The 13,978-nt window shown below is 36.5% G+C and overlaps 1 protein-coding gene across 11 annotated transcripts in view; it reads right to left on the bottom strand.

Moving 5' to 3' along the window:
- Positions 1–13,978, bottom strand: part of ST18 (ST18 C2H2C-type zinc finger transcription factor) — a 169,180-nt gene that overhangs the window by 36,135 nt on the left and 119,067 nt on the right. For all 11 annotated transcript variants that reach the window (XM_021555702.3, XM_021555709.3, XM_021555707.3 and 8 more), the window contains 5 exons: positions 9,098–9,892; positions 6,142–6,276; positions 4,313–4,403; positions 2,726–2,830; positions 1,426–1,631 (listed from right to left, as the gene is read on the bottom strand). In XM_021555702.3, the coding sequence (XP_021411377.2) occupies positions 1,426–1,631; positions 2,726–2,830; positions 4,313–4,403; positions 6,142–6,276; positions 9,098–9,892 (1,332 nt within the window). The remainder of the gene's footprint in view (positions 1–1,425; positions 1,632–2,725; positions 2,831–4,312; positions 4,404–6,141; positions 6,277–9,097; positions 9,893–13,978) is intronic.

The following is a 13,978-nucleotide window of genomic DNA, read 5'->3' as shown; positions in this document are numbered from 1 at the left end:
CATATGTATGCATTTGCATCTGTATAAAAACATTTCAGTCATTTTTTTCCTTGAAATGAACCTGTGAAATAGACATACATCTATGCAAAGAGACAGCTAATAGGGAATATTCAATTTTGCAAACAAAATTGGAAAATCTGCCACCCAAGAAGCTGGCAATGCATATATTTGCTTTCATTTAAGCAAGCCTATTTTCCAGGTCAGATAAATATCTACTTTTCATTTGCAATTTTAAATAGAGTATTTGTATATATTCACACAAAAACCTACAAACATATATGTGTGTTTTTGTGTACTCAGACATGTACACAAATAAATATAAAAATATACAAAATTTTATAAATATATAAAACATTTATAACATAGTATTAGATGCATATTCTATTATAATTATCTTATATATGAATTTATTCATTAACAAATTTTTTTGCTTTTCTGTTCACCTTACTCTAAATGCTCTTCTTTGGGACAAAGACAAAATTGGGACAAAATTTGTTTTCCTATTTTATTTTCTTTTTTATAATTAGCAAAAGAAAACTCAATTAAAAAATTAATTTAAAAATTAAATTTTTAATTTAAAATTTTTTCACATTGTTCTGGATCTATTTTTTTCTGAACCCAGTCTTGGTAGAATGAAACTTTTCCATTTCCCTCATAGGAACAGAATTAATAGTTTATTTAAACTAAAGAATATTTTACAATGGTCAATTCCAAGGCAGAACCTTGCCAATGTTTCTCATGCAGATTCTGAAGAGCATCTGCAATAAACTCTCAGTGTTTGCACTGTGGTATCTCATTTGTACAGAGTAGTACCTCAGCAGATCTGTAAATGATGGAAGAGGAATCTTGATAACAATTTGTTGCATTGGATATGACTGCATTTCATATATGATTTAGTACAGAAATATGAGGTACCAAACTAAATTCAGCCCAGGCCTGGAATTAATGTAGCTGGGGCACATGCTCATCTAGGAGGAATAATACCTGTATAGATTCACCTAAATTGTACCTGAACTGTATCTTTGGAACCTAACTTGGATTTCTGTGTGCAACAGTTCATTACACTTTGTGCAGACATATTCCATGGGACTTGTCATCTCTTCCATAAAGATACCACCATTGAATCAAGGAAGATGGCAATAGGTAAAACATAAAGAATTCCTTTTTACTCCTCTTTTCCACTGATAACTGCTTTTAAAAGAAGCATCAAAAAAGTAAACTTTGTAGTGATGATATTTAGTGTTTCATAATTCTATATTTTGCAAATTAGTGATTCTATTTAACATTTTTGACACAAGTGATTAAAGATGGTTTCTACAGACCTTTTTAGAATTTTAGAAGTTTGAAAGCAGAACAAGCAAAAAGGAAAAAGAAATCATTGACATTTTGCCCCTTTTTCAAGAGAAAATTTAATTTCAAGCTTACATTCAAGAAACTGAGGTGTTTTTCGACCTTGTGACACAGGTGCTGTTGTGCGTTTGCCAAAGACTTGTGCATCAAAACTGGCATAATCAAATGGGACTTTCCCAAACTTCTCCTGTTCTTTCCCCAGGGTGCCTCTGGAGGAAGTGACTGGCTGTGAAGTTCTGTAACTGAACTGAGATAGCTCCGGCTGCTTTGCTAAATTTGTCCTGCAGAGAAGAGGAAAAGAATGAAGAAGAAAGACAAGAATGTCTTTAAATAGCCTTGTGCTGAAAAATAGGATATGGTTGCATCTCATAATCCAAAAATGTGCTATTATCACATGCAAAACTTACTGGTGGGTGTATACAAGAAATAAACAATATAAACATGGCGGCTGACTAGTAGTCAAAAAGTACCTTGACTACTTCACAAACTAAAAGATTAAGACATTAAAAAATGCAGTATTCAATAATAGCAGTTTGAGCTCCTTGCAAGGAAGTTACTAACTTACTGCTAGATTGGCACTTCCTTTAGTTCTAAAAATTTGTCTGGATTTTTTTCTAGCTTTTAGATATTTTTTGATCAGCATTGTTCTCACTTTACAGTGAATGAGTACGGTATAAATATAAGATGATCTGAAATAATTGCTTGTGCTGTTTGGGAGGAACAAATGATTTATGGTGTGTTATTCCATTTAGTTAATGTTCAGTAACTACTTGTCTTTAGCAATTTCCTTAGGACTTTTCATATGTAGAGTTAAGGCACGTGCAGTTGGCAGACACATGGACATAATATTCTGTAATGGCTCTGAAGGAACCATTAGAGCTGATCATGTCAATAATCCACAAATTAAAGTGTCCCCAAATAGACCTGAATATAATAGGTTGTAATGGTCATGGTGCCAATGATGTGCAAATTATGCGTGTCTGTAGGGTCCTTATAACTCTGACAAAATACCATTGCATTAAAAAGTGTTTCTCCTTTTTGATGTCATTGTATAAAATAAAAATTAAAGTATTTAACCAATCAACTAAGAATAAAGAAATTCTATTAATTGTTCTGATCAGGTTACTTGTTTGGAAGTAAGATTTAATAGGATATGTTTGATTGCTTATCCAAAGATACGCCTCTTGTCTTTAATGTCAGCCATGTACACAAGAACCTACAGATCAGATAGTTTTGTAGAGGTTCATCTTGGAAAACTGGGTTACCACTGAAGCCAAAATCTGAAGTGGGTGAGAGATCTGAGGACCAGTCAACAGAGTTTATACATAAATAAGAGTTTGTCTGTTTGGAGAAACTGATTTGTGAGGGCTCCTACCTGTGAGTCTGATCATGGCACTGCCCAGCTTTTGGAGACTCGAGCTGGTTCTTTTCCTGGGACATTGCCAGCTTTTCAGCTGCAGCAATTGGACAACCAGAAAGGCTGTTGAAAAGCAAAGGTGAAGAACAGAAACAACAAGGAAAAAACATTGAAATTAATTATTGTGCAAAGGAGATGCATGCTGTTTTTCTGTGGAAAAAGTGACTTTGATGGTCTGTGCATTTAAGGGAATTGCTGCTGCTATAGCCCAGATTCATCTGTTTTTCTATCCTTAATGCAAAACTGTGAAATCTGTGTATTTTAGGTGATATATCTGGAAACTGAATCATGTAGGAGTTTTCCACAGTTCAGCTTTGATGTTTTGTGTCTGGCAAGTCACTAGTAAATTTTTTGACAAATGACATTTACTTTATCAGCTAAACCATGCATATAAGCCTCCTGCTGATTAAAAGGAAAGTGAATTTGGGAAAAAAACCCAGGGATATATGAGAGACTGTTACCAAAGAACACATTTTATCATTTCGAGTTGTGCTAGCTTATATTTTCCTGTTTGTTTTATTATATTAGAACATGTTTTCTTATCCTATTCATGGGATGCTCATGATACAGCTGATGTGCTGCAACAATGACTAGAGATTTAAAACAGGAAAAACAGAGGCAAAATATTTGCTTGTGCCTTATATATTCTTGTAGACAAGCTTTTCACATGTCTGATAAAGACTGATTTACTAATTTTAGTATTAAAAGAGTATGATAAACCTTAATTTTGGTGCAGTAACTAATCAATCAAAAAACAAGAAACACCAAAATCTCACAGAAATTCAGATCAACAAAGAGAGTTTGTTTTGAAATTCTTATATCCCAAGTTTGATTGAGATTATATTTTCCCAGATGCAATATGATGGAATATACTGCTTCCAGCAGAAAGCAGTAGTGAGAAGAGCTGTGCTGCCAGCAATGGCTTGCTGGAGACAGAGAGTGGCTCTCTGCTTCACCCGCAGTCCAGCCATGATTCCCCAGCTTCCTGTTTGGAAGTCTTTTCTCAATTTTGCTTTCTCCCTGTAGGCAGCATGCTAAACAGAGAGGAGATTTCCAGGCAGGAAGATGGTATTCCTGAGGGTAATAAGTAGTACTTTTAAATTTTAAAATAGTTCACTTAAAATTTTCTGTTTTGCTAAAAGGGAATGTATCCTGATTGGGAGTTCCTGTCAATGGCTAGCATGTAGTGGTGCAAAATAAATGGGTTTTGCTTTCCAATGGGTTTTCCATTTGTAGGATTAATAATGTATTTTTTCATCCCTTCCCTTTGTACATGATGATTTTTCAATGTGAGGACTGTGATGAAATTGTAGCTTTAAATCTCATCTATAAAAATACTAGTGGAATTTGCCATCCTCTGTGCTGCAGACATTTTTTATGTAATGGAATTAGACACAATTATTTGGTTATAAATAATACAGGCTGCCCTTGCAGTTCATAGACACTCTTCAGTGTAGTACATAGCATCTAATTCCAAGATGTGCCTATCAATTTACTCCCAAGTACATGTTAGGTTTTAAGTGGACAGGAATTTTTCTGCTCTACCTTCGGTGTGTGTTGCGATTGCTGTTGACATGTCCTCTTCCAGTGCATCCTGGGGTGGGGCACTTTAAAACATTTTCATGCATGGCCAGAACTAAACAGAAATTTAAAAAAAAAAAAAAAAAAAAAAGTTGATAATAAAGTGCATCAATTAAAAACACATATCTTTAAAAAATGAACATATCCTCTTTGAACTCAGATTCTCAGTTCTTTCACATTTTATCACAAAAGAATAGGGGAGGCAAAGGACCTACAACACAGTGACCATGGTGCCTCCAGCATAAACCAGTTTATTTCTATATTACTGTTGTGTGGCTTCCCAGATGCACAAAATTCTTTATACAGAATTTGAAGGAACATAAGTGGAAATCAGTAAAGATGTTAAATCATGAAGCCCTTTATACAGCACTAACACTGGAAAGGGCAGGTGATAGAGGAGGCCTGGGCCATACAGTCCATGTTCTATGGAACTGCAGTCCTTCTCTGTCCCAGGGAATGAAAGCTCTCAAGTACAGGAAGGCTGTTTATACATTCTATCTGATATTTTGAGCATATCTTTTGAACGTTACACCATCTGAGCTGTGATGAAACTGCCTTGGACCAATCAGTAACATAGTTCAAAGCATCAGCTTACACTCTTAATAGCAATTACAACCTCTTGCCTGTATGTTTCTTATGCCCTTGGATGTGGATTACCTTCACTGAAACTGACAAATATTTCCCTGTTAAACATTATAGATCTTTGGGGCACAGTGTTTCACCAAAGCTGACTGTTCATTCCATGGGTTTGTTCTGCTAGGAACAAAATTCTAACTTTTTTTTTTTTTTTTTTTTTTTTCCATCAGGACAGAGTACATCTAATTGGAAGTGTGATAATTAACAAGGAGTTGTTAATTTTAAGGTTTTAGGAAGTTAATGTTGCTAAGGACTTCCAAAGGCAGTCTGCTTAATTCAGCAGATGTTTCCATGAGTACAGTTTAGTACCAGATTTAAAAGAGGGGAGAACTACAGCTAGGAAGAGGATTTTGGTAAAGTGCAAATATCCTTTTAATTTGTTGTTATGCATACCACCACAAATAATAATCTGACTAACTAGGTTATTTAAGCAGATAGTTTCACATTAAGTTTTGGCTTAATATGCAGTATTTCACTGCATCATGTTGCAGGATTACACGCACACACACACACACACACACACACACACACACACACACACACGCGAGCCAATGTAATCAGAGCAGCACAGTTAGAAATAAGCAGGGAAATTCAGGATAGACTGGGCATTAAAGGGTTAGCGTGATACTGTCACAAGACAGGGACCTGCTGTGGACCAGCGCTGGGATCTACTGATGGAAATAACCTTTTTGAGCTCGGCAGTAAGGGGGATGCTAAAAACATCTCTGCATAAGCATGCCCAGGCCTCTCATCTGTTGGCAACGAGAACCAGCAGCCTGCATGTGTGACTGCGGCAAATGAGGCCTCAGCTCCAGAACAAGCAGGGGATGTCTGTGCCTTAGCAAGGGTGTGAGCGAGCAACTTCCTGAAGATTCATGGGACTACAGCATGCAGGTCTGCTGGCAGCGTGGCAATAGTTTCCCTGACCTTGTTCTTCCTAAGGAGCCTGCTGTTTGTAAAGATGTTGCTGAGGAGCACTTGAGCTACACAAGTGTGGGAAGCAGGACTGTGACTATGAGCAAAAGGTGTGATGGCTTCTTTCCCAGTCACATCCTGCTATCTCATCAAGAAAAAAGAGGATTCTTCTCCAGTATAAGCACACACAATACTGAAACAGATCCAGTTGTTATTCTGGGCTGCAGGGTGATGATACTCACTTTCTAGTGGCACTCTAACTTTATGTGGACAGCCTGAGAGACTGCGGTGGTGAGGGTACAGCCCAGTCACGTGCCCTGTTCCATCACATCCTGGGATGGGGCATTTGGTTTCTCTCTTTTCAGGCCTGGGTGAATCTGCAGAGAAATCAGATAAAGATTTTGTTTGGGTTTAGCCCCTGTCTGTGCTCAGCTGAGTGATCTTAGCAGTATGATATTCTCTATTTTATATTTCAGATTTAATTCCTGTCCAAAGTTTTAACAGGGATGTATGCAACTGGCATACCACTTCAGGTTTTCACACTGTGTCCTTTAAACAATGATTTCCCTATCCCAGTATGCCATTTATGTGCTAAATTATATAGTTTTAGGATTGCAGTGCCATTTATTCCATTCAGAGCCTCAAACAGGACAGAAGCCACAATCCAGTAAGCCAGAAAACTGGCAGCATGAGCCAACAGCAAGATCTATAAAGGAATAAATAAAAAAAAAGGCAAAACAATCTTTTGCTCTGTTAATGTCAGACTCCAGGAAGCTGGGACAACCAAATAAAAGCTGAGGTGTGAAACAAACAAACAAACAAACAAAAAGCATTTCAACCAGAAGCCATTCCTTAAATATCACAGATCTCTAGGCTGTAGGTTCTTTGTTAGGAAACTGAATACATGCCACTTTACATTTGAGAGGCAAGGCAAGCAGCTCCCTCTGGTACACATGGCAATGCTGCTTTGTGGAGCAGCCCACAAAGACACTGAAAGCATGGAGCAGCCGATACCCTTTCAAAGGCGAGGTCTCAGCCCAGCCCCGCTGCTACCAGTCTGTAACAGCCTCCCAATTCCTGTTTCAAGCACCTAGAATTGTGCAAGAAGCAGTGGTCAGAAAACCTTTATTTGATTTCCAATGCAGGATCAAAAGTCTGGGCGAGAAAGGAATGATTTCTGGTCCAGAAATTCTCTTGTGAGAAATCTGGAGGAAGTGGCCGCATAAATTGCTGAGGATGGTTTTAGCTCCATCTGTGATTGGCTGCCAACAGCATTTGGTGCTGGGGGAGAAAACAGCTGCAGCCAGCACAGGGAGCTGCCTCCTTCAAGCTCATTTTTTTCTGGACTATGAGGTAGGATGAGCTTAGGGACAGAATCATCAGGGACAGATGAGGGTTAAACTTCCTGGCAAGTTTTTAGATAAAAAAAATAAAAAAATAAATAAATAGAGAGGAAAGCAAATAGCATCATCAGGAGACCACATGCTTTTTAGAATCACTGCAAATGGAAAGTGCTGCAATAGTGAACGGAAAATAAAGAGGGACCCAGAAATATGATTTAGTGTTTCCTCCGGTAATTGAATAGGTTTATCATGAATAGATTTTTTTCTGATCTAGCATCCAAGAGTGAAAATTAAGAGCTGATGGATTTTATGGCAGATTTTTTAGAAATAAAACCCAGTTAATTAAATAAAGTGGCAAAATTATGTGCCCGATAGAACATTGACTACAATCACGGTGTTTATACAACCCGAACAAAGCCTGGTATGTTTTTCCATGGGAATTACCTCTGAACTCACCTGGAAACCACAGCTAATTATAATATGAGGTAAATCTGGAAGGGATAGACTCTGCCATTTTTACATCACTGCTCTTTCCTATGTGTGCTGTGAGAAAGTCACATTGACACCAATGTGAGCCTGATAAATACAGCTGCTCTAAGGGTAGGAAAAGATATCTATAATGTTCCTGCATATGCCAAAGTCATCTGAGCAAATAAAGGTTCACATAGTTTAATAAAAAGGTAGATTAATACCATGCATGCACATCTTAAGACATACTAATGAAAACACTGCTCAAAACACAAAAATGAGATGTCTGCATTTCTTCCCCAATACTGCAGGAAATATTTTATAGTTGCAGCTCTTAAAAATGCCTGTCAGACCTCTTTCACACTAAATGCTTTAGATAAGTAAATTACTATAATATTTGCAATGTCCACAGGGACTACTCTAAAGTTACATTAGAAATACTAAAGTAAATCATTTATCAAAAGCAGAAATAGCATCAGTGCTACGGTGACCTCTGGATGTTTGCAAGGCCAAAAGGAAAAGTCAAAGGACAGATGAATGTATTGTTACTTACTACAGAAGGGAGTGTGTGTGCTTATAAAATGATATTTCTTGATGTTCTGTAATTATCCTCAATTGAGGAGTTTCATACAAGGCAGCCCAGTTTATAAATCAAACCCAAATCTTTTAAGTCTCCACTTCTGGAAGCCTGATTAAGTGATGAAAATTCAGTGATGTTCCTATGGGCTTTTAGGATATCACAAACCTTCAGAAACAATAAAGATTTTGGAATTTACTGGTGTTTCTGCTGGTGGTGAATGAGGGAGAAGAGCATAGATTGTGCTTTCCTGGCTCAGAAGTGCTGGATATGGAAAAATGTAACATTGATTGATGTAATAATGAATTATACTAATATACTAATACTATACTTATACTTGACTATACTATACTATACTTGATACTAATGAAGTAGACTGAACTCAGAGAACACATGGCTTAGGAATTAGGTATTATCTCTGGGAGAGGCAAATTTTTCACCCTAAACTTGTCCTTGAGTACTGTTTTAATGCCTTGCCTCTTGGCTGCTGAAACTTTGGAGGTTTGTATTAGCACCTTACAGAGGAGGAAGCAGAGGAGGAGGAAAAGGAGGAGAAGGAATGTCAGTGCCAGCTACACAGGCCTTTTAGTACCCATTACTGATGATTTCACATAGCAGTTTGGCAAGAAGCCAAGTAGCTAGCGTTTAACCTGGTTAGACGTGAGGCACTAGTGTGAAGGTACATAATTAACAAAATTACCAGCTAAATTCCAGATTCTTTACTGTTGCTATAAAACCCAGCTCAGAATACTCTATTAGTCACGGGACAAATGCTTAAGCCAGCAAGAAGAGCCAAAAATACTTCCTTACGTTTGCTGCTAAATATCTGTCTCCCACCAATGTCAATAACTTTGGTTTGTCTCCTTTCCCCTGCTAGATGCTCCAGAAGAAACCTATCCAGTTCCTTGTAGGTGCTGTGAAACACATGCCCTTGCTCTGCCTGCAGAGCGATTGCTTGCTCCAGCAAACTCAAGTTCCCTTTTGTTTTGTCCAGCTCAACTGACACGTCTGTGGTTTCTGACAGGCACTCATTGTCGTCTTCTTCGCTTTCAGTGAAGATATTCTGAATTCTTTTCTCAAAAGGATCAGAGTGAGGCTCCTGGGGTGCTCTTAGCTCTGTTTCTGAGTTGCAGAGTGATTCACAAGGACCATATTCAACCTCTTCCTGCTTAATTTCTGGGACTTCCAGGATGCTGGGTTGATTACACTCTACAATATATTTTGGAGTTACATGGGGCTTTACACTAGTTTCTTCTGAGAAATTTGAAGAGCTATCCCACTCATTGTCCATATTTTCAGAGTTACTTTCATTTTCCTCAGATGAACAGTATTTTGAGTCAGAGATAGCAGTCTTTTCCTTTCCTTCAGCTGAGCTAATCAGGTAACATTCATCAGTGTCATCACTTTCTGTTTTTAATGATTGAATGCCACTATCATTTAGATTTTCTGACACTGCTTGACTGGGTGCATCTTTTACTATTTTTCCCATGTTCATCAAAGATTTGGCCATGGCATCTTGATAGCTGGTGTAGCTGTCTTTTCTTTGACTGGAATTTTCTTGTCCACCTAAATGAGGGGCTTCAGATGATTTTGTAGTACTGTCCTCTGTATGAGAAAAATAGGTAAGAGAAATATGTAAGAATAACTATTTTTTGTATCTTGTAGAAGTGACGTGAAGATATTGACTTATCAATTGCTGTTTCATTACTCAGAAAGGTACTCTGAAATGATTGAATTCACACCCAGGATCTGTTTGAAATGACTACTTGTAGCATGATGAAAAACCCTTCTAAAATTATATATACTTTATGTTATATTTCCAGCACTATATGAGAAAAAATTATATCCCCATTTCTCACTGATGGTGAAAACATGTATTTTCTTAGAACACATGCACATGCAAATGCACTCATATACATGTATGTAAATATAATGTTCAATACATTGATATTACATATATACATATAAACTATATAACATGCATGCATATATAAATAAGCACACAAACACATTTTAAAATTCCTCTGAACTATTTCACTTTTATTTCATTTAAGAATCCCAAATATTTTCTCAAAATAAACCTGAATTACTTTCCCTGTCACCCCGGATCCCATGAGAGACCTTGATGGAAAAATCTTCAATACTTCACAAAGGGCAAGCTCCTGGTCACCACTGAAACTGCCACACTAAGTGATAGATCAGGTCATGCACAGGCAAACAGAAGTGGTTGTTATGTACAGACTCATAAAGGACTTGTTAAAGACACCACTGAAATGCATCCTGTCTTTATAAACATCTTTCTTCAGAAGAAAAGCGGCAGCCAGCAGGTAATAAAGGCTGCATGTAGGAGAGGCTGTCAGTGTGGAAGACAATATGCCTTTTGTATCTCATTTAATTTTTTATAAACATTTCCTCTGACAAGGACACTCAAAAATACATCTCCATCATCTTCCTTTCTGGTAATTATCTCTCTAAAATCAACACTGGTTTTGCCAGGATCAAGTAAATATTGCCATAGTAACTAAAAGCATTTTTGGATGAAGGGAAGAATTTAGTCACAACACTAGCCCCTTCAATAATGCTGATTATAGGGTACATTCTTTTGTTGGGATCTATTCAACATAAACTGAAAAATTTAACATTTTACTTCCTAGAAAGGAGGATTAATAAACAAGCACAGACTGTTTCATAAGATGTGTCTGTCCTTTCCTGAATCAGAAGAACTCCAGGTTTAAATAATAAATTAAGCATAGCCTAAAATGCAAATGAAGTTTCTCTCAATAACACTGTGAGCTATTAAGAGAAAGTGTAAAGGGTTATGATAATTTTAAAGTATTATGAACTACAGAAAACAAATAAAAAGCATTTTCAGTGAATATGTCCAATTCATTGAACTATTCTCTCAATCCACTTAACTACCCACATGTGTACAATAATGATTTATAGACATTATACCTAATTATGCATATTTGGGCTGTGTTAGAGTGCCTAACAAAAGCTCTAGAAAGCAACAATTACCTCTGTTGCTTAGCTACATAGTTTAAAATATTCCTATTAAGTGCAGATTATTGTGGAGGGGAAAAGGGGGACAAAAATGCACATGTGCACCACAATGCATTTCACTTTACTGCTGCCAAACTGTTAGCATTTTGGGTCATTTCCAGTTTACATAATTGTTTGGTTCAACTGTTTGTTATATGTTAAAAGAAAATATTGATTAATTCTTATTCTTCTTCAGAAAATTGGACTCATGCAGGGAGAGGTGGCCTTGTGAACTGTGCGCATAAAGTTGTATTTAAAGAAGTGTCTGTAAACCTCCATGTAACTTTTTAGCAGCTGGTCTAGTACCACACAAATTGCAGTATTCTGAACAAAGTGTGCCATCTTTTCACATCTCAGCAAGTAAGAATGATGATTTGGCTCTATAACTAACTTTAGTCAAATGGGTTTCCATTATTTGCTCTTCTGCCATTTGGAAAATAACAGAATCCTATCAGTGGGTAATTTCAAAAAGTAACAAGATCTGTCTTAAAAGAAAACTCCTGCCCATCAGAATAAAACAAACAAAAAAATTCAATGGTAAAAGCTTTGTTCAATTATTTTTATGCGTGAAAGATAAAAAATAATATAAGTTCACAATAAAAAAAATTTGTTCATTAAATAATCAGTAATTTTTAAAGCAATCTTTTAAAATTTGTTGTTGAACCAGTCTTAATAGTTCAGCTGTCCCAGCTTTGCTTTTCACATCGACAGGCTGTAAATTTACTTTTAAAATAATCAAAACTCAGCTTAGTTTACAGTTGCCTCAATCCATGATCAGAATCATGATCAACTAACAGAATCATGAGTTCATAATAAAGTGAGCAATATTACACCAAGAAATCCCAAGTACCTACATGCCCAGACCAAATTTATGCTTTCACTGAAATTTGTTTTGTAGCTGGTAAAATTTATGCAAAAGATGTAGGTTGTATAATCACTGAACAAGCAGGGTGGAATATATCATGTTGGTATCAAATAAATATTTTCAAAATCAAATGGGATTTTTTGTTTTGACTGAAGGGCATGGTTTCCCTATTTTTCAATCAATGGATTTGGCCCAACACTTGCCCTTTTTTTAAAAAGGGAACCTAAAAATGTTAAATAACTTAGGTTTGTGCCAGAGTCTACCTTTAAACCCATCATAGCAATTTTCCTTCATTGAGTTCTTAAAGATGTGCAGAGAACAGAAAAAGGGGAAGAAAAAATATGTTACTGAGTGCAACTCTGGATGGTCAGGAACCAGGCTGAATCAACACAAAAAAATCAGCTAAAATCAAAATATCTAAAAAAAAAAAAAAAAAAAAAAAGCAAAACAAGCAATATCAAAACCCCAAGATAAGAACCATACAGGAACTTTTATTCCAAGATTCCCTTCTGGTGTTCAGAGCCAGAAACATTCCCTGCAGCCTGAACAGCCACTGAGAGGTATGGGATTTTTTCCTTGATTAATTTTTCTTAAAAATATCACCCAAAAGACAGAGACATTGTGTATCACCTTGCTCATTAATGTTCTGTTTGAAGATGGAGCTACCTTCTAGGCTTTCACAGAAATGGGCTGCAGACCTTTGGAAAAATCTCCTTCTAGAACATTTACAAGTGACAGACGACTGAAAACTTTGCTGTTTTAGAAATGCCACAAAGACCTCCACTGATTTTGGTAGAATCAGGATTTGACTCTTTAATGTGCAGGACATTATTCTTCTTCTTCTGTGTGTTTTATAGTGATCATATATATAAAATTTGTGGGGTTTGTTTTGTTTTAAGGGATTTCAATTTAGAGTGGATAAATACCCAAATAACTAATCTCAGTTCATCATAAAATAATAGGACAGTCCAGGCTGGAAGGGACCTTAAAAGACCATCTAAGTCCAGTCTTTTGTGGTAAAGGGACCCTAGATGATATAATCTATCACCCTGTCCTTCAAAGACATTTGATAAGAAGAAAATGAGTGAAAAATAAATTATCTTTTAATTCTGATAGCAACCAGCAACTGAGTGATGTTTAAGTTCATTCAGTTTACATATTATCTATGATTACTAATTCCCCAGTGCCAGATCACATTCCTTTTATTTTAACATTTGCTGTGTGCAGGTGACTGCCAATGTCCTCCTGATGTCTTCCACTGATATATTTTCATTTGTCCAATTAACTGTTTTGGCAGGACTTCTTAAATATGTGAAAAACAATTTGGTTTGAGACTTTTTGTTCAACTTGAATATATATAAACATATATTAGAAAGGAAGAGTAATTAAAACATACTATAGCTATATCTCTCTGTCCCCCATCCTTGTCCATATTTTCCAGCATACACATTGTAGAAGCTGCTATAAATTGTTGGATGTGTTTGGCTTACCAGTGTTGGAATAACAGGTATAAAAGTGCTGAGTCTAATAATCATGTTAAACAGAACACACTCAGCAGTCGCACACATGAAATTGCTTTGCTAAATGTTAAAGTCAACAATGTTTTGCTAAGCATTATTTTTCCCTCCTAAGAGCTCTATATATTCCAGTGAAAATCTGCTCTTCAGAAATGTGTAGGATGGTGGTGGGCTTAAGTTTGTTCTTTCACAAAGGTAGTGGAGAAGCAGATGCTGCTCCATATCTGACTTGCTGCAGTAGTTGTCTCTGTGTGACCTGCAAAGCAT

This window comes from Lonchura striata, chromosome 1, assembly GCF_046129695.1.
Source record: "Lonchura striata isolate bLonStr1 chromosome 1, bLonStr1.mat, whole genome shotgun sequence".
Lineage (NCBI taxonomy): Eukaryota > Metazoa > Chordata > Aves > Passeriformes > Estrildidae > Lonchura > Lonchura striata.
Note: the sequence above shows the minus strand (reverse complement) of the source record. Positions and strands in the feature narration are given on the sequence as shown.